The 23,889-nt window shown below is 49.6% G+C and overlaps 10 protein-coding genes across 10 annotated transcripts; 7 read left to right on the top strand and 3 right to left on the bottom strand.

Annotated features, from left to right (window-relative positions):
* Nucleotides 1–990: 990 nt before the first annotated feature.
* On the bottom strand, nucleotides 991–3,177 carry LTR84_009776 (uncharacterized protein; the record flags this gene model as incomplete). The annotated part of the gene is made up of 1 exon (XM_064853315.1): nucleotides 991–3,177. The coding sequence occupies one exon, from the start codon at nucleotides 3,175–3,177 to the stop codon at nucleotides 991–993; it is 2,187 nt and encodes a 728-aa protein (XP_064709714.1).
* A 2,317-nt stretch (nucleotides 3,178–5,494) lies between these two features.
* On the bottom strand, nucleotides 5,495–7,444 carry LTR84_009775 (uncharacterized protein; the record flags this gene model as incomplete). The annotated part of the gene is made up of 1 exon (XM_064853314.1): nucleotides 5,495–7,444. One exon carries the CDS (start codon nucleotides 7,442–7,444, stop codon nucleotides 5,495–5,497), a length of 1,950 nt encoding a protein of 649 aa, XP_064709713.1.
* A 332-nt stretch (nucleotides 7,445–7,776) lies between these two features.
* Nucleotides 7,777–9,009, top strand: LTR84_009774 (uncharacterized protein; the record flags this gene model as incomplete). The annotated part of the gene is made up of 1 exon (XM_064853313.1): nucleotides 7,777–9,009. One exon carries the CDS (start codon nucleotides 7,777–7,779, stop codon nucleotides 9,007–9,009), a length of 1,233 nt encoding a protein of 410 aa, XP_064709712.1.
* Nucleotides 9,010–9,393: 384 nt separating this feature from the next.
* LTR84_009773 (uncharacterized protein) lies at nucleotides 9,394–12,065 on the bottom strand (the record flags this gene model as incomplete). Its single annotated transcript, XM_064853312.1, has 3 exons — nucleotides 9,394–11,799; nucleotides 11,851–11,952; nucleotides 12,009–12,065. 3 exons carry the CDS (start codon nucleotides 12,063–12,065, stop codon nucleotides 9,394–9,396), a joined length of 2,565 nt encoding a protein of 854 aa, XP_064709711.1.
* Nucleotides 12,066–12,540: 475 nt separating this feature from the next.
* LTR84_009772 (uncharacterized protein) lies at nucleotides 12,541–13,107 on the top strand (the record flags this gene model as incomplete). Its single annotated transcript, XM_064853311.1, has 1 exon — nucleotides 12,541–13,107. One exon carries the CDS (start codon nucleotides 12,541–12,543, stop codon nucleotides 13,105–13,107), a length of 567 nt encoding a protein of 188 aa, XP_064709710.1.
* Nucleotides 13,108–13,462: 355 nt separating this feature from the next.
* LTR84_009771 (uncharacterized protein) lies at nucleotides 13,463–14,842 on the top strand (the record flags this gene model as incomplete). Its single annotated transcript, XM_064853310.1, has 2 exons — nucleotides 13,463–13,558; nucleotides 13,607–14,842. 2 exons carry the CDS (start codon nucleotides 13,463–13,465, stop codon nucleotides 14,840–14,842), a joined length of 1,332 nt encoding a protein of 443 aa, XP_064709709.1.
* A 930-nt stretch (nucleotides 14,843–15,772) lies between these two features.
* On the top strand, nucleotides 15,773–16,744 carry LTR84_009770 (uncharacterized protein; the record flags this gene model as incomplete). Its single annotated transcript, XM_064853309.1, has 1 exon — nucleotides 15,773–16,744. One exon carries the CDS (start codon nucleotides 15,773–15,775, stop codon nucleotides 16,742–16,744), a length of 972 nt encoding a protein of 323 aa, XP_064709708.1.
* A 1,665-nt stretch (nucleotides 16,745–18,409) lies between these two features.
* On the top strand, nucleotides 18,410–19,032 carry LTR84_009769 (uncharacterized protein; the record flags this gene model as incomplete). The annotated part of the gene is made up of 2 exons (XM_064853308.1): nucleotides 18,410–18,715; nucleotides 18,802–19,032. The coding sequence occupies 2 exons, from the start codon at nucleotides 18,410–18,412 to the stop codon at nucleotides 19,030–19,032; spliced, it is 537 nt and encodes a 178-aa protein (XP_064709707.1).
* A 1,005-nt stretch (nucleotides 19,033–20,037) lies between these two features.
* LTR84_009768 (uncharacterized protein) lies at nucleotides 20,038–20,876 on the top strand (the record flags this gene model as incomplete). Its single annotated transcript, XM_064853307.1, has 2 exons — nucleotides 20,038–20,352; nucleotides 20,421–20,876. The coding sequence occupies 2 exons, from the start codon at nucleotides 20,038–20,040 to the stop codon at nucleotides 20,874–20,876; spliced, it is 771 nt and encodes a 256-aa protein (XP_064709706.1).
* Nucleotides 20,877–21,943: 1,067 nt separating this feature from the next.
* LTR84_009767 (uncharacterized protein) lies at nucleotides 21,944–23,837 on the top strand (the record flags this gene model as incomplete). The annotated part of the gene is made up of 4 exons (XM_064853306.1): nucleotides 21,944–22,870; nucleotides 22,919–23,025; nucleotides 23,088–23,386; nucleotides 23,461–23,837. 4 exons carry the CDS (start codon nucleotides 21,944–21,946, stop codon nucleotides 23,835–23,837), a joined length of 1,710 nt encoding a protein of 569 aa, XP_064709705.1.
* Between the last annotated feature and the right edge of the window lie 52 nt (nucleotides 23,838–23,889).

The raw sequence follows: 23,889 nt of genomic DNA, 5'->3' as shown, positions 1-23,889 counted from the left end.
AAGGAAACGGGACTTAGATGGCTGGTATGGATTTTTGAGGGCAAGGCTTTTGATAACACTTGAATTTCCGCTGTAAGTGCATGGACTTCTTAGCACGACCCAGGGCCCCTGCAATAGATGACCGTTATGTGCCAATGACACGAAAATGACAAATGGAGAAATCTTGGGAAGAGAAGACCGCATGCTGTATCTACGACGGTGTTCGGTGACTCTGACACCTTCCTTCGAAAGGTTGCTACCCAAGAGGCTGGCACGACTCCATATTGTGATCCACGGGGCGAACACCGTGGAGAGATCACAAGTCAATTGGGTTCACATTGTGCAACTGGCATAATATATCTTATATCATCTACACACATTCTGGGAAAGGATCCACATCGCGGCGATGAACACTTCCTTCCATGCATGGCCTGCAAGATTTCTCTGAGAAGTGTGTACACATTGACTTGTCCCGTGTACGAATTCATCATGGTTCATTAACGTGAGGTTGCTCCAGCCCTGCTGAGGTTCCTCGTGAAAACAAACATTTGAGGGTATCTGCGCTGAGATACATCCCAGTTTGCCTGTCCCAGCGAAGCACTCGTATCTACAGTGCATCGCATCTTTCGCTCACGTTGTCTTGTGCGCATGTCGCCTCTAGCACCTGTCTCGACCTTTTGGTAGGTAATGACACTGGCACAAATAACCTGAAAATGCTCATTGTGTTGGCATAACAATCTGGAGCCTTTTCTGCTGAGGTTTTAGTTCTTGGTGCTATGGCATTATGGGATGCAAGAGCGAAATCTGCCAATTAGTGAGACAAACTGTTGAGAATGTCATGGCGCGAACATTGGCGAGTTTGACCAGTGCTTCAGTATACAGATCATGCCTGGCTCATCTGAAAGTCCGACGAGTCCACAACTTCAATTTCTGCTTCGCCACACGCGAGTTAAAGAACATGAGGTCCGCTGATAGTGATTGCCCGGCAGATGCCGACTAATTGTCTGATCCTCACCCATACCACCACCAGATGGCATAATAGGGATCTGTGCTTAGCCAAACGAGGGCATAATGAGACTTGCTCAGATACACGTAGGGTCCAATAGGACCCATGGCGATGCCGATAGCAAGACATATGAGAAATAGCAGCCAGCGTCCTTTGTGTGTAGGGCCAACATATAGGCCTGCGGCGCTGCCATAGCAGAAAAAGATAGGCGTCAAGACCGGCGCATGGGATCCGCAGACCGCCACGATGAGGAACACGGCCGAGAGGAGGAAGAAAGTGAGCCACTTCCAATCAGCCTTGGCCCATATCAAAATTGCTTCGCGCTTGGTTCTGCCTCGTCGATTCCGAAAAGCCTGATTCCATCTACTCATGGGTAGATGCTCTTGCGTAAGCATCTGATAATCGATTCTTCCCCCTTTGAGGTCGTTGCGAACCTTTTTATTTAAGTGATTATTCGACGCCATCTCGCTTAAGTTGTCACCAATATCGTTCTTCATAACAGATGCTAGGTCCAGTACAGCGCGCTGAAGTCCAATATGTCTACCAGCATTGTCCACTCGCGAGTTTAGGAAGGCATCTACCCATAGAACATACATTCCGACACACCACACGACAAATCCCACGAGGACGGAGAAGAGAATAAGGAACGAAAATCCCCATTTGTAGCTCGTGTTTGACTGCTGGCACTGACCACGCTGATTGAGCTCCTCAAGTGTGAATGTGTACTCTCCGTCTGTGAGCGAAGCATTTTGTATTCTCTTGAAGGGCTGGGAGCCATTTTCAGCTTTCCATTCATATCCGTAGGGATACTCCCACCATTCATCATTGCGGCTGTAATCAAGCCAACTTTCTTTCCAAAATATGGCGCTGATATCCAGACTCGGTGGATCTAAAGAAATGATTGTGCCACTGTTGTTGAAGGTGGAATTGGTCTGATTCGTACCAAGGAACCCGTAATTGAATGCGTACTCTGAAACATGCCAGTAGAATTCACACGCGGGCACTCCTTCTGTCGGAGACCAATCAAGTAGATCGTCACTATAGGTTTGATAGGGATAGTACGGTGTAATACATTCGTCGGCAGAGTATGTGACATCAGCGACTTCCGTGGGCTGTTTACTGCCAGTGGCGACTTTGTGGTCCTTGCCGAAATCATCTCCCAGCCGATGGGCGTCGTGTATGATGTATCTGATGAGATGAAACTTCGAGTATGGTATCATGTTTCCGTCATCTGTGGCGATGTAAGCATCGATGTTCGCAGCATAGCCACTCATTGCGCTGGCCATAGTCGGAAACAATAGAACGAAAAGCGCGCTGATTATTATCCAGAAGATCAAAAACTTGGCTCGCATTGTAGGATTTTTGAACAGGTCCCTTGCCAGTTTGAGACTGCCAGTAATTGACCCAGACTGTAGGGTAATCGCTTCATACGTTCCATATGATACGGAAGTCGATTCCATAGACCGCACAAGAGCCTTACCATAGACCAGGAAACATATTGCCACCAAGATTCCTTGGCCACCCCGCCCAACCACGACATCCCAAGCCACGTCGATGATTTTTGCGGTTGAGAATGGTAGTGTCCCAAAAGCCAGGGTTATCTGGAAGAAGCCAGTGGATGCAAAGATGTTGTACTCGGTATCACCAACATAGAACCCTGCATCCGGTCGACACGCTTCGTCGACCGGATAGAGGTCTTTTCGAGTGATGATCTTCAGAACCATACATAGAAGGATGATTACCACAAGTGGACCAGTGAAATTGAAGATGCGGTAGAATTGGTGGCCCAGCCTGAGGGTTTTCGCATCTGACCAGACCTCTTGCCACCATGTCTTAGTCTGAGAAGGAAGCGTGCGCCAAAATGAGACAGTAAAGAGCTGTCGAATCTGTGCCTTGAGACTGGATGCTGCGATAGAAGCCTGTGCTTTCATTCGAGTCCTGAGGAGGGAAACATTCGACAGATAGCTTGTCTGGGAAGATCTGCTGAAGCCACTGGTTTGGCTAAACCTGGTCTGTACACTTCTGACGTCGACATCTACCGTGTCGATATCGTCTAACGCAACTCCGACATATGCAGCCTTCGGAAACATCATGTTGGTGGACCAGCTCGGTAGTTGCTGGTCATTTTTGCTGCCAAATACCCCACGCTCGTCTGCTTGGAGGCCGGTATACGCTGTTGAGTTTGAAGACATGTTGCTTGTACCTTCATGCACCGGCTCCGCTTAGCGAGATTACTCTATTCAGACTGTCATGCTCGACAGGACAGATACCAGCGGTCGCATCCCAGATGCGTGCAGTTGTCGTCAACTGAGGACGAGTGGACTAGGGTTGAAATGATAGTTTAGTAAGAATTTAAAAACATAGGGAAGAGCCTCATGATGACGGAATGCGTGTTGCAGAAGGGCGCTTGCAATTCAATGTGGACTGTCGCGAGTTGATAAGGTCGATTTCAGATTGTTGACCAAGCGATAGTACCTCGTATTGGGTTGGTTACGAGCTTGTTACCAAGTATCTCGTACGGATACTCAATGAGGCCACCCAGTATCCACTAGGGGGGGACGCGATCGTCTCAATACATTCCTAAATTTAGGCCCCAGGTCGTGTCTCGGTCGCACAGAATCGAATGCAGTTTCCGTAACACGACTACAGGCGATGCACCAACCATGAGCAAGAACGACTGACTCACTGAGTCACTGTTGAGAATTCCGTGCAAGGCTGGATACTAGAAACCATGTTGCTCGCATGAATAGGGTGATCTTGATATCCTGATTGGGCGGTCGATGTTGCGTGGAAATGTAATCGGATTGTTAATCGTGACGGCTTCCTACACTTAGACGAATGACCACTATCCAGATCTTCGATAAAGATCCTCAAGGCTTGCCATACTAGTTAGACTAGTTTGTCGCGACGAACAAAGTTGAGACCCGACAAGGCTTGAAGGACCATTTCAAAAGCCAAAATGTAGCCTTACCGAGCATTTGCAGGCCAAGTTGATGAGAAGCACTGCTGGAACTATGGTGACTTGACTAGTAAGGCCTGCGGGAGAGGAGTTTTCTCTCCTATCCGCCCACAAGCAGTGGCGTTTAGATCACACTGAAATAAATAGGTGATGGGGTCAGACACCACCCATTTTTCACTTGGCGATCTTCGAAAGGACGAATACATCCGGACGTTCGAAGGATACAAGGTATATGTCAATCGTAATCCAGGACGGGTGGTAGCTTGAGGCCGTATCTGTACCGCCAGGGGCAGCGCTGGGCTTCCAGACGCAGCGACATCTCCTTACGAGTGTGCCGCAGCTCCCATAGTATCCAGCCGTGACCAGTAACTCGAATTGTCAATTTGAAGTCGAACCTCTGGTGATCATCGGCCGAACCGTCGGCCACGAGTCCATGACATGCGCGATCGAAGAACCTGGAGAGGCCGAAACAACGGCGCGGATCGCCTAAGTTAGCTAACTGCCAGAGTGGTTAGCTTGATAGAAAGATGCACCAGTGTCCCTAATCACCGTATGTATTTCGACCTCGAACGGAGAACGCAATGATTAAAGGTGTACAAACCCCAGTCGCAGACATTGTGTCTAGAATAATTCGTCGGTAGCTTTTGAGTTCAGCGAGGACTGCTCGCTATTTGATACAGTCCCTCCCAAATTCTCTCACAAGTGGTACTCGACAAAAGAGGAGACGGTAGGCATTTTCCCTGTGTTGACAAATCACAGATTAGACTGATGAGGCTCGAACCCTGTACCCTTGTCGGGGGCAGAGCATATTCGTCAGGCGAAACTGGGGGCCAAAGTTTATCCCACCACCCCCCTATTATTATTTATCAAGTATCTTGGCCTTACTATTAGTCAATCGCATGTGAGGGTCGGGACCACTAAGGACGATGGGGGTTTATGCATAAGGCTCCTACCGTGAGGCAAACTCCGAGCCTAATATTTCTTCTTTAGACAGGCGTGGTTGCGCTTGCCAAGTTTCAAGCTCCTTGTCCGAAGCAGAAATTCCTAAACAGAGGAGCTAAGTTGATCGCCCAACATCGGCTAGTTGTAGTAGTGCATTACTATTCCATACGGTCCTACAAGTACTACTCCCTGGCCGCACGGAGCACTCACACAGACGAGCAGTCACCTGTATGTCTGGGCCACACTTTTGCCTGGATTCTTTCGAAGACCGGACGTGATGAATCGATGATCGATCCAGTCTAACCCCCCTACCTCGTACTCGAGATCACCCACAGAGTAATACGCGAAACACGGCTCAGAAGCTCTGATCATATAGCTTGATGCTGCATATCCACCTCAGCGTACCGAGTGCTTTGAGCTATACTCCGAAAAATGAGTACCAGTGGCACATCAATGCGAGATACCTAGGTAGCCACATATATCCTAAGATGTTCTTTCGTGGTACTCGTAGTTGCCCAAGGTTGAATGATCGCTTGCTGGTGTATCATGACAAAGGCTGTCAGTCGGTCGACTTGGTCATCGAGTCGCGTGCTGTTGATAATCTAGAATCAGGACATGCCGTCAGTGGCTGATGGGTCCCTTCCCATAAAGACCTTGTAAAGCCGCTTGCTGACCATCGGCCCCAAACGTCGTTCACTCCAGGCGCCATCCTTGTTGAGACTTTTCCGAACGTCCTCTAGCAAAAGATTACCATGCTTCTCAAACCCGCCTACCAGTTTCGTCACTGTGCTCCAGCTATCCAAAATACCATATGCCATGCTAGGAGTGACACGTTGAACCTCCTGCAGCATCTTAGCGAAAGTCTCCCTCGCATTGTCTCCAGTTTTGACCTGTCCACTATCCATGCAAAAACTGGCATTCTTGAGATTGTAATCAAGCTGTGCTAACCGGTACGGCCTTGTCGATAGGTGTTGCGTAAGCGTCAATATCTGGGATGCAGTATTCGTAGGCGATGTGGTGTGTTGTATCAGAATCGGCTGATGGGCAAGTTGCAAATGCAGAAGAAGGTCTTCTACGTGTGCAGAAGTGATAAATGACAAGTCTAGCGACTGGGCCTCGGGCTTCTTGCGCTTTTTAGCCCGAGGCTGGGACCCAACTGGGACGGTGTGAGTAAGTTCCGTCATAGAATCGTTCATTTGCGCCCTCACTGCAGCAGTATACTGTCGATTTTTCGCATTGACATTCTTTTTCAGCCAGGTACCCATGCCCTCGATGAGATAGATTGGTGTACATGGGTGGTAATAGCTGCGAATAGACGCGACATGGTTATCAATATTTGTTTTCATCTCCTCAACCCTTGGGACTTTGTTTGAGGTCGAGTTGATAGTCGAAGTGGTCAAGGTGGCCGCGAATTCAACAGCAGTCAAATGAACCAGAACATGTTCCTCACGTACAATCGTAGTCTTGGAGGTAGGCTCCCACTGATCCTGTTCATCATTGTAAGTAGATCCAACCTTACGTCGCCATCTTATGATATTCCCATAGTGATCCCTCCCAGCCGTATCCGCGGTCAGGTTGAATTCTTCGTCGATGTAGTGCAACTCAATATCAGCCTGTTTCATGTATTCTTCGACTTGATTTCCGATGCTGGTGCCTTGCAATGCCCTAGTAGCGTCAACTATCATTTCGGGCGCTGAGCTTTTCTTGTTGGTTCGAGATTTGTTGACCTCTGCTAGATCCGCGGCCTTCTGTTTCTCTTGCGTCTTTCTTTCTCGTTCTAGTCGCTTCCTTTCCTTCTCTGCTTCTTTTTCGGCATCTCTCTGAAGCCGTTTTCTTTCTTTCTCTGCTCCCTTCCCTGCCTCTCGACTAAATTTTGCATCTGCTGGTGGCTTAGAAGCTTTCGATGAGCGAGCTTTGGCAGGACTCGAAGAGAAAACGATATCATCGTGAGGCTCACTTTTAGACCTGGTCTTTGTCGGCTTGACGGTTGTCTTGGTGTCAATAGATCGCACTGGCGCTTTGTTTTCCTTCATTAAAGGTTGAGACAGAGACGCCAACAGCAGCGCAGTTCGGTTCGAGTATCCAGCATCAGTGGGCTCATCCCCAAAGACGGCGTTGATATCTTCTTGTGACTCGGCGTCATATGCGTTGTCACTGAGGACATCCCATGGTGCTTTCCCAAGACCTGTCCTTGTCTGCCGTAGTTCGGGTGCAGAAGACGAAAAGGTGATATCATCAAAACTTGTTGAAGCGGTTTGGAGACGACTTGGCTGAGTCTTGCCGCATGCAGCCGTCAAGCCTACATAATCGGGCAAAGGTAACACCTCATCATCAGACAAAAGATCAAACTGGGACGTGTCAAATACTGATGTCTTTTGTTTAAATTCAGATGTGATGCGTCGTTTTTTCGAAGGGCAGTGATTCTCGAAATCCAGGAAATCAGAGCCGCCAGGGTCCAATGTGATTTCTATTGAGTTCTTGGGAGATTCCTTCTTGTTTTTCGTCCCACGAAGACTGCTTACCGGCGAGGACGAAACAAGCTCAATGACTTCAGGCATGGCGTGTCCCACGATTGAGCTCGAGATTCTGGCTTGTTTTCACATGTAGTCAGTGCTGATGTGCTCATGAGACATACTCTGCCATGTGAACATTGCAACCGCAGTGATACAAACCGTTCAAGTGACCAACTTGAAGAATGATGACGATGAGAGTCGCGATATCCCAATCTGGAGGGCTAAACAGTCTTGGCGACACGCGGTCACGTGGATGCTATTTTCCACGACGCGTGCTGCAAGCACTTTACGCGTGGAAGGCGGAACGGGATTCGGAGCGATGTTTTTTGGCCCTGGGAACAAAACGATCTCATGCCAAATTGATATCACTTACTGTCATGCCTACCTCTTCTGCTATTCAGCAGGCTTTGTCCTCTCAATTGCCAACACATGCATCCAAACTGCCTAAACCACTGATATCACTCTGCGAATCTCTGCTTGCAAGATCAAGACAACGAGCATCGAACCTGAAGCCCGAGGAAGAAATTGCCCGCGCTTATGCATGCTGCGAAATAGCCTGTAAGAGGCTTCGAGCCCAATGTCGATTGCCTGCAGTCAAGACAGGCGGCGCCCCTTGCAAGCCTGCAGTCTATAAGAAGCTGGTGATATTTCTGGAAAGGGTCCTGGATGATGAAGCAAATGCAGCAAACCCAACAACACCACAAAAGTCAGCTTCGAGGAAGAGAGCTGCCAATGGGACGCTCAAAGATGCCTTGATGGATGAGGCCCATCAAATCCAAACGCCATCACGAAAACCGAGGGAAAATAATTTCATAGGCAGAATAAAATCTAGCAAGACTTCAGACCTTGAATCACAAGGGGAGGCACCGAGCTTTGTCATGCCGTCAATTCGAAGGCTGTGCAAGACTTTCTCGACACCGCTACTTGCGCCCCACGTTTACACCGGCACATGTGTGGTCCTGAAGCTATCGGGGCTTTGGCCACAGGATAATGAAGACGGCGCGGATGAAACACTACAGAACTCCCGCAGAGGCACGACTCCCAACGAAGTCATCACTGGACTACTGATCGCCTTGTATCTCATGACACTTACCAAGATGCAAACTGCGAAGATGACCTCGACAGTCTACAAATCGGCCTGCGCAAAGTCTGCAGAAGTGCTTGAGTACAAACCCGGTGCTGCGGGAGTGGAGGACTGGATCAGAACCATCAATCGTGACCAGTACTGTCGAGGCCAGGACTGGTGGGAAAGTGTGCCGGACTCCGTCTTTGACTTCGACCCGGAAAACACCGCAGGGAGCGGGCAAGACCTAGATGATGAAGATGAAGACGAGCTCTTGACGGCTCGGAGGAAGCGACGGATAGCATCTTCCACTCACCAGAAAGCTAGCGGCGGACAATCAAAAACAGCTGATACTCAAGCTGATGACCCGGATGGGGTGCTTTTACCCGGGCTGGCAACAATGATGCAAGACGCATTTGACCTGCTGAGCGATGAACGACAGCATGAATTCGACCTTTGGAAAAAGAGCTTCCTGCGTCGGTTGGATAGACTAGACAAACAACCAGGCAAAGCCAGTGGTGGCGGTAAAGCTGTAGCTACCAAATGAAAAGCACCGCATAAGTGCTGTGACATCTGTCCAAGACATATTATCATAGCGCGTTCTTGCCTGAGGTTTCGACTCTCCCTTTACATTGATTTACACGAATGGAATGATGTGGTGGTTATGCCGTTATATATCAATGCTAGCTCTAAGAAGCACCTAACGCCGATGCTTTGCCAACCGTTGCACATTGGTACATCATGCCTCTCAATTCCAATCTGAGAAGTGCTATGTCGCAGGCTGATGGTACAGTCCCTTTGAACCTCCGTAGCCATGCCAACATGGGCCAAAACCAGGTATCATCATACATGCTCGACCCTCGCTGTCAATAGAATCTGATTCACGTCAGAAGTGTCACATGGTGATCAGAAGAGCCATAGAATCTGTGGGCTACCAACGACCACGACCTCTATAACTACCGCCTGAGCCGCGACCTCCACCTCTACCGCCTCGTCCGCCTCGCCCACCACCTCCACGACCGCCACCGCGGTGTCCGCCACGGGGTCGATCACGGCTTGCGAGATATCCGGCACTCTCGGGCCTGGGGCCTTGCTGGACGCGGAAGTCGCGCTCCTCCTCGCTGATGTCGAATTTGTTTTCGATGCCGATGAGTTGGCAGAACGCCGAGGTTTGAGGGTTGGTCACTTCGCGCGGCATGTCGGTGCTGTCGACATGGATTTCGGGGTCGTACATGGGTGCGGTGTGGGTGAAGTTCTCCGGGACCTCGAGACGGCCGGCGTTGACGACGTGCTCGGTGATCCAGGCTTGTTCCTTCACGATCTGTTCGTGGTAGTATGTGTCGCCGCGATGTGGGGGGATTCGGTCGTTGCTGGTGCCGCCGAGGGTCAATTCGGGTGCGAAGACTCGTTGGATGGCAAGCCATTCTGGGTCGTATGAGAGTTTGAGGGGTCGCTTGATTTCTGCATCTGGCTTGGTGAGTGAGCTGACTTCCATGAGCTCGAGGAATTCTTGGTTTGATTCGCATTTGGACAAGGCGAGGAAGTGTGTGGTCTTGTTGGTGATGTCCTCTGGGAAGGGAAGAGATGCTGAAATCTTGGGCTCTTCGCGTTGGGTGAAATTGCTGGAAAGGGCGGCCAGCTGGGCACGCATCTCTTCTGAAACTTCACTTTCCTCGACCTTTGTTTCTGCTGGTTCTTCAACGCTGGGTTGTGGTACGGTTTCAGGAGCGCTCAATGAGGCGGTTGATGCCTTTGGTGTGAAGGATTTGGCTTCTGGGTTTAATTCAGAGTCAGATGAGCGCCTGGAGGGGATGATGCTCTCCTTGCTGGCTTGACTGTCGGATGTGGATATCTGGCTCGGTTGCAGCGTGGAGTCGAAGACGGATACGGAAGGACTGAGCTTAACGCCTCCATCTTCGCTTGCTTCTGACATGTTCAAAGAGATAGTCTTCGATTTGGCTTGTTCAGTTCCACTCAAGGTCGTGGAAGAGTTGGCGGCTGTGGGAGCTTTTCCGGTCGGTTCTGCACCTCCGCCTTCGGCTTCAGCACCATCGTCACTTGAATCACTCATATCGATGTCAATTGCATCAGGATTTGTGAATTTGACAGAAGAACGCGCCGCATCAGCAACTTTATCATTGACTCTGACTCCAGAGTCACTCTCGTCGCTTATTTCGATGTCAATGGCATCAGGATTAGTATGTACCTGGGGGTGGCTTGTGGCAACAGCATCGCCAACCTGAGTGTCTTGTACAGTCTCTGGGCTTGTGAGATTTTGTCTGTCGGAGGCATTGGGGCTGACGACTCGTTGGCGCTTGATTGGTCTGGAGAACCCACAGCCATCGAGATTAGATATAGGTTCTGGGCTCTGTGGAAGATCGCGATTGCGGACTTGTTGATTCGTCGTACTGATCAAAGTGCGTTCCAAGGTGCCATCGCCTTTAACCTGATGAAAGGTTTCATTAAAGTCGTACTGAGGACCCTGACGGATTCCGGTACGCTCCTCTTCCCCACGACGTGCTGCATGCTCCCGCTTGATTTGATCAGCCTCTTCAGCGTCAGCTTTCTTTGCAGCAACCCCAAATTGTTGCCATGCTGAGACACGCTGCTGATCCACATTCTTGAAAGCGGATCGTGGACTGGGCGCAACACCCTGTTGTTTGTTTGCGTTCATGCTGTTGAGACTGGACTGAGAGGCAATGCTGCGTGCATCATTGGTCACAGCATGAGGGATTTCTTGATTGTTGCCATGGTTGACGGTAGCGACGAATCTTGTATGGAGATGGGCAGAGAACCAGTATGGCGGACGAAGATGATCTAAGCATCGCTTTGCAGCAACACTTCCCAGCTTTCCTGATCTTGAATCAGGCTCGAGAAAGCTCTTGTACTTGAACAGACGTTGATAGTCTCCATGCATCTCAATAGCCTGTGGCCAATCATGTGAAAGCCCAATGTCGACTTGGGAACGGAGAGATAGCAATTTTCTAGTGTCCAGCTCGCGGACGTGATAGATACTACCGATTTCTTCTTGGTTGTATGGTAGGCGTTCGAAGTGAGGCTTGTTGTAGTCATATCCTTTCCAGATTCCAGTCAGACCAGCGATCCGGAGTGGCCCAAATTGTAGGACATTTGCAGCGCCGAGGTAGTAGATATTGGGAGCGACCCAACCACCATAGTACAGTTCGAACAGGTGATTGCTTGCCTCGTGGTTGCCACCAATGAAAATGGTCAGATATGGCGCAACCACAGCACCGCTGTAGTACTCGTGGAAATCGGCCATGCGACGGTACTTCTGGGGCATTGAGGTCACATTGAGATCGTATTGATTCCTCACAGCCTGGAATGTTGTAAGTGAATGAGACTCACACCGAGATTGGAACAAAGATACCTGAAAATCGCCACCAATGATGAGTAAATCAACCCCATCCCAGCCTCTGAACTTGCAACGCTCTTCAACAGTAGTATATATATTGTGAAGAGTTCCATGGCCCTGCGAGGAGGCGAATGTCAGAGTAGAGTTCCTCAGATTTGGGTAGGTTGACTTACACAGCCTTCAACCGCCAGGCGAATCCCACCAGTCTTCGCTTCTTCGACGAGTGCCATATTGCTGTCGCAGCGCTTAGACCACAGTGGTGCTTTTGGACAAATGGGTCTGTTTGCGGAGTGTCATTTGCGACTGGAGATGATGCTGGGAGAAGAAAAGAAAGAAAAATCAAAGTCGTGCAGCTAGGAATAAGTTGAAAGAGGTTAGCTCGTGTGCCGAGAGGCAATCCTAGCACTAATGATGATATTAACCGCCGAGATCTGTGAACAGGACTGAATTCTGAGTCCCCTTAATAGCACTCATTGTGAAGCCCTTAGTGGTACTCAGTGGACGGTGGAAAGTTGTTGGATGCGGAGCGGAGCCTGACTGATATTGGGTCTTGGCAGGGACAATCTGAGGCAAAAAGAGGACCACTGCTTCTTCCATTTCACAGTTCTGCTGTCCTCATCATGTCCGAAGTCCACCACTGGCATCTGACAGGGACCAACAATGGCTGCAATGAGACCAGGACGTTGCTGACGGAGTTTGATTCCAATGGCTGAGACGGCATCGCAGATGGCCAGTGCACAAGCGCTGCGTGCCAGATTCTTGCAAAACTCATCAGATGCTCTGTTCCTATCTAGCACATCTACCTCACGATATCTAAGAGCACAAGGAGCACAGTCTGAGCATTTCAAAGACACGAGGAAAATCAGCTGCTCTGCATGTGGAAGCCACTTATTGCCTGGTTGGACTACGACCATCAGTCTGGCTCGAGGTAAGCCAAAGTCAGCTCCCAAATTAAAAGGCAGAGAAGCAAAACCTCAACAGAAGATTCGCTATTTGAAATGCGAAGTATGTCATAGAGTCAACAAAGATACTGTCACCTATCCGCTCAAAACGAAGACTAAAACAATGTTTTCAAATGTGGTCGGCCCAACTGTCCAACAAGCTGCCCAGCCAGGACTTGAACCTGTTCCTGAGAAACCAACCAAGACATTGAGCAGTAAGCAAAGAGCGAAAGCGCGCAAAGATCGTGAGGGTTTGCAAAGTCTTCTGAACCGCAGCTCCCAGAACAAGACAACGCAAGGACTGAGTCTGATGGACTTGATGAGGAAGTAGGCTGAAAACCAATGGCAAGACTGACCTGGAACTGGTGGATCAGGCGCCGTTTGGCTTGCTTGAAGCCTGAAGTACTTCCCTGGGCAGGCCCGAGAGGCCCGGGTCTCCCCCACCTCGAGCTTGATCCTCAGGCTTCATGCACGCTGCAGCCTTTCCCGGCTTGGCAGGCGTTGATCTGATTCTGCGTCGTCCAAAAATTTTGTTTCCAGAAGCCTCTCCTGCGGGATGAATCGACACCCCACCAAGACCACATTAGCCTTCCCACGCGCCCATATCTTACGTCTGGGATAATTCACCAAGATATCCCATTTGATTACTTGGAGCCCTATTTGCAGAGGACTAGTCACCAAGTATCATGGCTGAAAATCACTCTGCCGGCGTCCTCCACGCCGACCCTAACGAGACGGGAGTGTATGAGATTGAAAGTTTATGTATGAATTGTCGTGATAATGTGAGGACGCCCCCAAATAACTATCGCTGCAACCGCTGACTTTACCAGGGCATGACACGAATTCTTCCGATCAAGATCCCTTTCTTCAAAGAGATACTACTCGAGTCCTTTACGTGTGACCACTGTGGATGGAGAAACAATACCGTCAAGAGCGCAGGACAAATTCAAGAGAAGGGATCCAAATTCACTTTCAAGTTAGAAGACACAAAGGATTTTCAACGGCAAGTCGTACGAAGTGACACGGGTGTCTTCCGTGTCGAAGACCTCGACCTGGAAATGCCTTCAGCTCCCGGACAATTCACCAATCTCGAAAGCATGATATCCAAGATTCAGACGGATTTGGCCTACGATCAGCCGGCGCGAAAGGAAGCCAATCCTGATCTTTATACGGCCTTGGATGGCATCATCCAGAAACTCACAGCTATGTTGGACGGTACAGCTTTCCCCTTCACCGTGTCCCTGGACGACATTTCCGGTAACTCGTTCATTGAGCCTTCTCCGTCGGACAAGGATTCCAAGTACAGCCGCCATGATTACCTTCGTAGCCACGCTCAGAATGTTCAGCTCGGGCTCGCGACCGAGGATGATCAAGCCAGCCCCGATGGTGGCGGTATGGAAGGAGTTGACATCGTTGACGATGAGGTATACGAATTACATGCAGAGTGTCCGGCATGCTCCAAACCATGTACGGTCAATATGAAGAAGACCAATATTCCGCACTTCAAAGAGGTCATCATTATTGCCACGGTCTGTGACCACTGCGGATACCGGACAAGCGACGTCAAAACGGGTGGTGAGATTCCTGAGAAAGGCAAAAGAATCACCCTTGCAATCAAGACTTTGGAAGACATGTCCAGAGACATCCTGAAGTCGGAGTCTTGTGCACTGCGCAGTTTGGATCTGGGCCTCGAAGTGCAACCTGGTACACTTGGTGGACGCTTCACGACAGTAGAAGGATTATTGACCCAAGTGCGAGATCAACTACGGGGCCAGATATTTGATGTTGGAAACGAGGATCTCGCCGGCGGGGACTCTATGACTTCTGACACCAAGACAAGATGGGATAAATTTTTCGATACGTTGGACCGCGCAATCAAAGCCGAATTCCCGTACTCAATCACACTGGAGGATCCATTGGCCAACTCGTTTGTGCAGAAGAATGTGGACGATGGAGATGACCCTCAGATTACTACTGAAGAGTACGAGAGATCCGAGGAAGAGATGGACGACCTTGGACTCAACGAGATGAAGACCGAAGGTTATGAGGAAAGCAATGATGATTGAGCCACGAGTACCAATGTTAGAGATGCCTATCTCCACTCGCAACTGGTGCACCTTCGATCAAGGGTATACCGGCACATTAACACGCCGAAGAAGCAGAACCGTGCAACCGGGTTCACGATGGCCAGAACGGCGAGTGACATTCTCGCTCCTATCTCAAATCTACAAATCTTCGCCCCCAGAGCCTGTGAATCGACTCGAGGCCGAGGAGCTGAAAGTGGTCGTCCCAAAAGCGCATTTGGGTAACTGACTTTGACTGACCCTTGCCTTTCATGGGAAACAGGATAGCTGTATTGGACGAAGAACGAGGCGAGATTGGATTGCGTCAGAAATCCGACGAATGTGATGGAGGTCGCCGGGATTTGTGAGAGATCAAGAGTCACGAAACAATTCCCCCCTCTTGTCACCTGTTACGGCTTACAACTGAGAGTGAGGTACAAGTTGATGGCGTCGATTGAGGAGAAACCCCCTCAAACTGGCCGTGCCGGGAGCTAAGCTGCCTCTCAATATTCAGAGTCCAGCGCCTGTCCACAGCATTATTTGTACAAAAATGCCTCCTAGACCAATAGTGATCGGAATGAACATTATTCCACTCCGGTAGCGATGAGTGTCACGTGGCGGGATTCCTCGGCTCCTTCTCAAAGGATGACTTCATTGCAAGCTTCCATTTTTCGCGTCACGCTCGATTTCACTCGTACTCGTATGGGTTAACCACCCACCACCGCCGACACCATGCTTGCCCACCAGCTTCATTATTCTAGACTGTCTTGAGTACTTTAACGCCTGCGTGTTTGAGACGCGAGGTCATCTTTCTCAAAGTACCAACAGTCATGCGCCGGTCATCAGAGTTCCTCCCAAGACATACATCAATCCTATTACTCCCATTCTGTTCACCAATATTGCGACAATAATTTGTCCGGGACTTTCTAGATCATGTCCAATGGAAGCGCAAGCTCTAAGAAGGCCCATCCCACCTTTCACTTCCTCGCCGGTCTGACCTCTGGTCTCTCCAGTGCGGTTCTACTCCAGCCGGCCGACCTTCTCAAGACTCGAGTGCAACAGAGCCGGTCTTCCTCCCTCGTTCCTGTCTTGCGATCCATTCTATCTGGTCCTCACCCCATCGCGAGCCTATGGCGAGGTACCCTACCTTCCGCTTTGCGGACTGGATTTGGTTCTGCTCTCTATTTCACAACCCTCAGCTCCCTGCGACAGGTAGTGGCAAATGAAACAGCACAAAGAAACCTCAGCAGTGGAATGCTTGCACCTTCGGCCAGGAGCAGTTCTGTTTTGCCGAAGTTGTCCAATATTCAGAATCTGTTCACAGGGGCTACAGCTCGAGTGTTTGCAGGTTTTGTGTTGATGCCTGTAACGGTAATCAAGGTCCGATATGAGTCCGATTTTTACGCATATAAATCAATCAGCTCTGCCGCAAGGTCTATTTTCGCACAGGAGGGTCTGAGGGGATTCTTCACCGGCTTCGGTGCGACTGCCGTACGGGATGCTCCGTATGCTGGATTGTATGTGCTGTTCTACGAAGCCACCAAAGTTCGCCTCAACAGGCTGGCATCTACTGAGGCCGACCAGTCGACAAGGTCTTCAGGGTCTAGTGCCACGATCAATGCTTCGAGTGGCGTCCTCGCTGCGGGACTAGCCACTGGTGTGACAAATCCGTTCGATGCCGTGAAAACTCGCTTGCAACTCATGCCTCAAAAGTACGGGAACATGCTCAAGGCCACGAGATTGATGATCAAGGAAGATGGGTTAAAAAGTTTCTTCGATGGCCTGGGGCTCCGAATGGGAAGAAAGGCTTTGAGCTCCGCGCTCGCATGGACCGTCTACGAGGAGCTGATAGGAAGGGCCGAACGTATTGTAGCACGTCATGATCAGGATAAGACCATCATTTAAAAGCATCAACCTCTTCACATCAACTGAGGGAACGGGACAACCTTGCCTGGGAGATCATACGCCTTGCTGAGTTCAGTGTCTCGCCGGACGCATGCAGAAGGGCAGCAGCAAAAGCACATTATTCCATGCCGCTAGCAGACTCTTAGTCACTGAATCAGTTTTTGGTTGTGCACTGGAGTGTACACAAGCCCACAGGAGGGCAATGTGCTACTGTTGGAATACTATCCTTGTACTGTCAACAACAATGTACAATTATTGGGGTGCACCGGTGCACGTTATACAGAAGAGGAGGGATTTCCAGGCAGGGATCGCTTGCTGCATGGAGTTTGATGCATCTCGTGTCTCCGTCTCTTTACTATGTATATCGTAGTCGACTTTAAAAGCACTCTACTTTTCTATCCAGCTCTCATCTCCACTGAGACGCTTGTTTGGTCACTTGTTGTCATTTCTATGATAGGGACTAGACCAACGCAACCACTGGGTTTCACAACCTCAGCTCTTCGGAACAGGCGCACAGATCAACGAACCAGCCTCCAGCTTCAGTGCTTGTGGACTTGTGGCTTACCAGCTCGGAGCACAGCATGACAGCTGCTGACTGGCTCAATGGGCTCACACTCGAACAGTGGTAAGCCTGGTAGCAATGGTATTCTTGTGCAGTGTGTAAATTACGCAAAGATCGAAATGTGCCTGGACCCAATGAAATGTCAGAGTTTTCCATAGCCAAGTTTGAATAATCGCTGCATTTGTTGCCCTTAGTCAAAGCAAGAGATACAGATCAATCTGGAGCCATCGTCTCTTGGCTCAGCTAACTACCTAGGTAGAGTGAGTTGTCGCTGAGCTCGAGGGATCATATATCTGACCTCGTATTCATCTCCGACCTGGGTGGGTCCCAGGATAGGGACTTCCCAATCCAGCACGAATGGCTTTCTAACACGGCTTGTTTTAGAACCTTTTTAAGCGAGACATTCTCAATTCGGATCCTTGATCTACCTCGTCCACATCATCTTTCGTGAAGACGGTGCGGCGCAAAGCGGGCAGCATCCAGTCGGCCAATCTAGATGCCCTTCGCCAAGCTTCTTTCCTTGCCACTGCGTATGAGCAGAAGCCGCCAGGGCAAGCTGGAGAACAAGAAGTCTCCAACGGACGGCGCGACCGAAGCATAAAGACCACGTGGAGACCTCGATCTATCTGTCGGCCATCGCCATCGCTGATGCTCCCGTGGTTCAGACCACAATCAAGCTGAGTTCGATGCACTTGGCGCAAATTCCTTGAGTTCTAGACCTTGGGACGAGACATGTTACTACTGCAGCCGCGAATTCTTGACTTTGCAGGTGGTGCAATATACCCCACAAAGGTCCTTTTTTGAACGAGATGTGGGATTGAACGATCTCTCCCGTAAGATGAATTTGAGTCATATATCAGTCAAGGTAATCACAATCTCTCCATTTCCTTCTGTTGCCTTTATTCGACGAAGGAACAGAAAGAACAACAGATTGTTGGTGTAGCATATCCTGCCAAAACGCGTTGTACTCGAAAGCGGATTATTGTAGCTATCAACAGGTCTACGAGCGATATCGCCAACACTCCTAGTCAGTATTAGTCGACGCAACCAACTGTATCTTAAATTGATGGTAGGGTAGGGAAAATCTTCAAATAACCTCGACAATGGCAAGTACCGAGGCGCAGTCCGTTCTCGAACGTGCTCATTCGACGCTCGACCGTGCTCGAGGTCTTCTTGGGAAGAGACCTGCCCCAGATGCTGCGCAGTTGCGTCAGTGTGTCAAAGAATGCGAAGATTTGTTTTCGCCAATTGACGATGCCGATAAGAAGATCAACAAAGAGCTCAGTGTTCTTGAGCCCGATGGTATTCTCCGTCCCGACCAAAACCGCGCTCGAATGCAAAACGAGCTGGCCTACTCTGATGGCGGTTTCAAAGAGGACATGCGGAGGCTGCAACAGAGACAAGAGAATGTGAGGGGCCCCAGTTGCTATCTCATCTAGATCCAGTGATCGTTGATTGGGATGTCCAAGTTTGAAAGACTGACTCCGATTTCTAGCCTGACGACTCCATGTTCCGTCGTGGCGGCGGCGGCGGTGACTCGATCCGCGAAGCGATGGAACGCTTGAAGGGGTCACACTCAAATGCTCACCGATCGTTTATGGAGAGAGAAGAGTATCGTGGAAATAGGAACCCTGAGGCCATAAATCTTTCTCAAAAGGCAACCAATTTGAGCGACTGTCGGAGCAAGGTCAAGAGAACCATCGAAGAATTGAATGAGCTGTTGTAGGCGCGTTCTTGAGCTCCCCTTCACTTAAGACACGCATCGATATCAGCCCAATAGTTAGCTACATACAATGGAGAACGTTCTCATAGAATACTTGATTTTCGATTTGAGCCTAACGTATGACAGGCCTGGCGAAGGTTACGGGCATTTAAAACTGCGTTCCAATCCTCTAGACGACTTGGATGAAGTATTCAATACAGGCTTTCAACTGTTGAGAGATGTTTTGCTTAGCTGAACGGGATGCAGGAGGGATCAAGTAAACCAATTGATATGAGCTGAACTGCATTATGTACTCATTTCTCAACATTGTCAAGCGCAAAGTGCTGTTCCCACCGTTCTGTTACTTTAGTCGAGGATCGACATGTATCTTTCGCCTCAAATGCGGCCTACACCCAAAAACTTTCGAGTCCACAGCTCATGGATCACTAAGCGGTTTGCACAGATAAGTCGAAGAATAATTGTGGCGAGAATGTCGAGTGGAACAACATCAATCATGTATACCTTCCGGAGGAGCTAGCATATCTAAGACAGTTTGGAGACCCGAGCACATATTCGAGTAAGTACTTCACATTTTTTAACATCAATGTCCTTGGTTGGCAGTCCTTTGGGAGCATTTGAACATGGCGGCGGGTACAAATGTCAAACCTCAGCCAGCCACGTTCAACAATTCCAAGACCGGAGGCACACCAAGTCCACGACACAGACGAATTCTAGACCCGCGGCGCAAATGCGCAGCACAACTCCAGAATGAACTCTAAGCATTTGTTCGAAATAGCCCACCCCATTGCATTCATGGCGCTTTTCTCAAGCGAAGTGCAGACTCTAGACCGATCTCGATCTGAGAATGGACTTCAAAATGAACATCGGGCGTGTCTCTGTCCCTGGGAATCTACTTTTCAATTACCGCCGTTCCCTAGGACTTTCAGAGCTACAAGACGTAAGTATCTCTGTTCGACCACTGCGTAACTCACACGGCACAAGCTTGAGAGATCGTGCAGTGCAGCAACAATGGAGAGAACCGAAGTACAACGCATCATCGATGAGGCCGAGAAGGCTCAAAGGCGGGCATCCGATACCCTTGAGAAATTGGACCAGGACACAAGTACTCCAAAAGTGACTGAGTCACAGGTGCGCGACCTTACCAAGGCTTGCTATGAAATGCAGCAACAAATCGTCAACGCACGAAATAAGATATACCATAACCAGCAAGAGTCCGAATTCAAATTTCGTCAGAGTGGTGAGAAAAGAGACTTGGAAATGAGGCGTGCTGAGGAAGGGCGTGGGGACAGCATGGCAGGACGCGATGGGGATCAAAGCAACCATGTGAGCGACTGTCCTCTTCCCTACATGACCTCTTCATCTGCGAGACTCACTAAACACTTTCTCGTCAGCCATTCAATGCATTTAGTCGCATCTGGGATACGAAGGATAATGAGTCCAACCAGCGCCGAGAAGCAACCCAGGAGGCAGATGAGGCATATCGATCAATGGAGGCTGAATACACGAAGTCGACCACGATTTCTTCCGAGTATGGCGCGAAGTTGGAGGAGATTGGAGGTCGCCTGGAATGCAGCGGACGGAGGTTAGGCGGCTGGGCGGCGAAACTTGAACGGAGATCGGAAAGCAGCAGATCAAACGTTGCATGGGAACCGGAGAGCAGGAGTGAAGAACCCATTGAGAGCGATGATGACAATGTTGAACGGAACTCGGAGAGCAGGAATGAAGAACCGCCTGAGAGCGACGATGACGGTGGCGACGATGATGAACGGAACTCGAACAGGAAGAATGAAGAGACCACGGAGAACGATGATGACGATAGTGGTGACGATATTGACTATTCACGATGAAGGCAGCTTTGGACTTGATGTTGCATAATGAGCGAATATAGGTAGCTCACTGTGGAAAAAGCATCATCTTTGACCGAGGCCGTATATAATACATATCGAAGTACATCATCTGAGACGCGAGCCTTCACCGATGCATTTCCCCAGAACCCCGCCCCCGCCCCCGCGCCCATAATTCGGGATTGCGCGGACACATACTCGCTCCATCGGATATCGTTCGTCCGGACATTTAAAACAGCCAGACAGGTAATTACTAATTAGATTGAGTTAGAAAGCACGTATGGTTCACTAGAGTCAGATTTCTGGAAGCTGACCTTGATTCACCTCCTCGCCAGCCGAGGCAGCAATTGACAACTCCCACCGTCTTCCAGGAACGAGATTACTGGAGTCGGAATATCGGAGGGAGAAGTCAAGGACTCTTGCTCATCATTCATATCCATTCTATCACTCGCTAGTAACCAGTCTCGAGTATGCTTGGGTTGCTGCAGTGCCAGCACTCGATAACAGCCTCCTAGACCTACCAAAGGGCTTTATTCGAGCTTGCTGCGAACCACCATTTTAACCATGGAGCCCCACCTGTGTCATATCTGCCATCACAAATTTAGCCGTAAGGAGCATTTAAGACGCCATATGGGAAGTCGTAAGTCAACCTGACCAACCAGGTTCAAGTCCCCTTCTACCCATCGATCCCGGTTGGCGACCGATGCCTGGTTCTAGATAGTTAACTTGCACTAACGAAGATTCAGACTCTGACCTTCGCCGCTTTGTGTGCAAGAGATGTAGAAGAGGTTTCAATCGAAGGTAATTTGCGCTTCTCAGAAAGCAACTTTCATGTTGAGAGATACCTGACCCAACATCTGTGCATCAGAGACATTCTTCGGCGTCACACCGAAACTTGCTTGCCTTATGATAAAAGTCTAAAGAATCTCTCCCAGAAGACTGTGCCCGAACTTCCTGATCTGGCCTCAAGCTTGGAAGATGGACACGAGCATGACCAGCCAGAGATATATATTACGGATCAACACATTGACCTCTCGCCTGCACCATCCTGGGAACATTTGATCCTCCAGATGGAATCAGACTCCTACGAAGAATCTATACGTGGCGGTGCAACTCAGTCACTACCCATATTCATTCGCATTCTCTCAAGCTTTGCCATTACTGGAATTTTCGACCCTGAATTCGCGATACCTGTGTCATCTAAACCTCCTACAAGGGGAAATTCTGGGCATGATGGGGGTCAACTACTCACATGGGGTCTCCCTGACTGTATTACCATGATGGATGCCGAAGGCGCAACTACATCGTGTACTTCGCTTGCGGACCTCGGTCTTGGTGACAGGAGCTCCCAGTGCGCGTACGAAGCATGTAATTTGATCGACGAGAACCCCGAAGTCGACACACTTCAGAACACTCAGAACTCGATGGAAGCCACTGAGCCCTGGACTGCTTCATCGGAGCCATCACTGTCAACAGAATACGATGAATGCTCGCGAGTGAGCAACGAGATCTTATCAAGGTTGAGAAGCGAAATCAGCCAGCGGCGAACAGGTCAGGGTTCATATCCACAACAAGGGACCTCTCAACTCACAGACGAATGCTTTGCATTATTCGGCCCGAGCAGCCTGAAGAAGTTCACGCAAGAGTACTGGAGCACTTGGTACATCCACTGGCCGGTGTTACACCGGGCGACCTTCCAGATCTCAATAGCATCAACTGGCCTGGTCGCTAGCCTCGTGCTTCTGGCTGCCAGCTATTCACCCGACGCGGCCACACGAGAGCTTGCTCGGTACTGGGCTGACGCTGTAGAGGCGATGGTGTTTGAGGACGAGTTTTTCGGAAGCAACACGGTATATTCCGCCCTGAACGGGGCTTGTCTGGAAAAGCGACTGCGAGCACTGCAGGCTGCACATGCCATGTGCATATATCAGACATTCGAGGGCAACCATGCCGCACGACGAAGGATAAGGCGGGGTCGTTTCAATGAGGTTGTTGCTGTAAGTTCGACTCGAACCGTCAGCATGTGTTCTCTAATGTGCAAATAGATGGCACGGGAACTTGGCTTCCAGAATGGTCGGCACACGGACCTGCAATATGTGACAGAGGACACTTTTGATTGGAAAGAATTCATTTTGAAAGAGGAGCTCATTCGGTATGGAAATATGTGACACACTGCATCCAAAGAACCACATGTCGCTAATATGTCAATATCAGCACTCTTACATATATGGTCGTTCTCGACAGCGGATTCATCATCATCTATAACTCGGTACCGAGGGTCATGGTGCCAGAGATACAGGCAGACTTGGTCTGTCCAGAAGCCTGTTTCCAGGCCACTACTGAGTCAGAATGTCTCCATCACCTTCTCGCCTGGATCTCACATCCACTGTGGAAAGGACGGCGCATGTCCATTGCAGATGCAGTTCAAGTATTGAGTCGGAACGACTTGGACTCTGAAACACAGCAGATGTTCACACAATTCGGGGACCTGAATCTGTTTGTACTTACCTCAGGTATGTATGGTTCATTGATAAATAACACGGCCAGACCCATTTTTATGGACCTTCCTGCTAACCTGTTGACTAAGCCTTGCACTCGACCGTCTTCTACATACGAAACTCGATCTTTCCATTCGATCAAGCCTCGGCTGTGTTGAACATAATGCGTAATTGGAGGAGGATATGGATGTTGCGCGAGTTAATGAGATTTCAAGAACTCTTCGGCACTCCCGCTCAGCCATTGGAGAACGGCAGTGTTCAAGGAGAACGGTGGAAGCAAACCGGCTTCATGAAAGACGCTTTACAATTCTGGCTACTCGCACAAGTCATGCTTGACAGTAAGAATTCTGGACGCCTTGACAAACGCTCAGGTTCCAGCGATAATAGTTCCCCCTGCCAGTTTGATCAGCCAAGTATGAGGGATCTCAAACGATACCTTGGCAAGTTGGGTGGAATTTCAACATGAACAATATTTAGCAGGGATTCCCGGGTAGACCTGTTCAGAAATAAACGAGCAG

The sequence above is a fragment of the Exophiala bonariae genome (genome assembly GCF_035927105.1).
Source record: "Exophiala bonariae strain CCFEE 5792 chromosome Unknown scaffold_4, whole genome shotgun sequence".
Lineage (NCBI taxonomy): Eukaryota > Fungi > Ascomycota > Eurotiomycetes > Chaetothyriales > Herpotrichiellaceae > Exophiala > Exophiala bonariae.
Note: the sequence above shows the minus strand (reverse complement) of the source record. Positions and strands in the feature narration are given on the sequence as shown.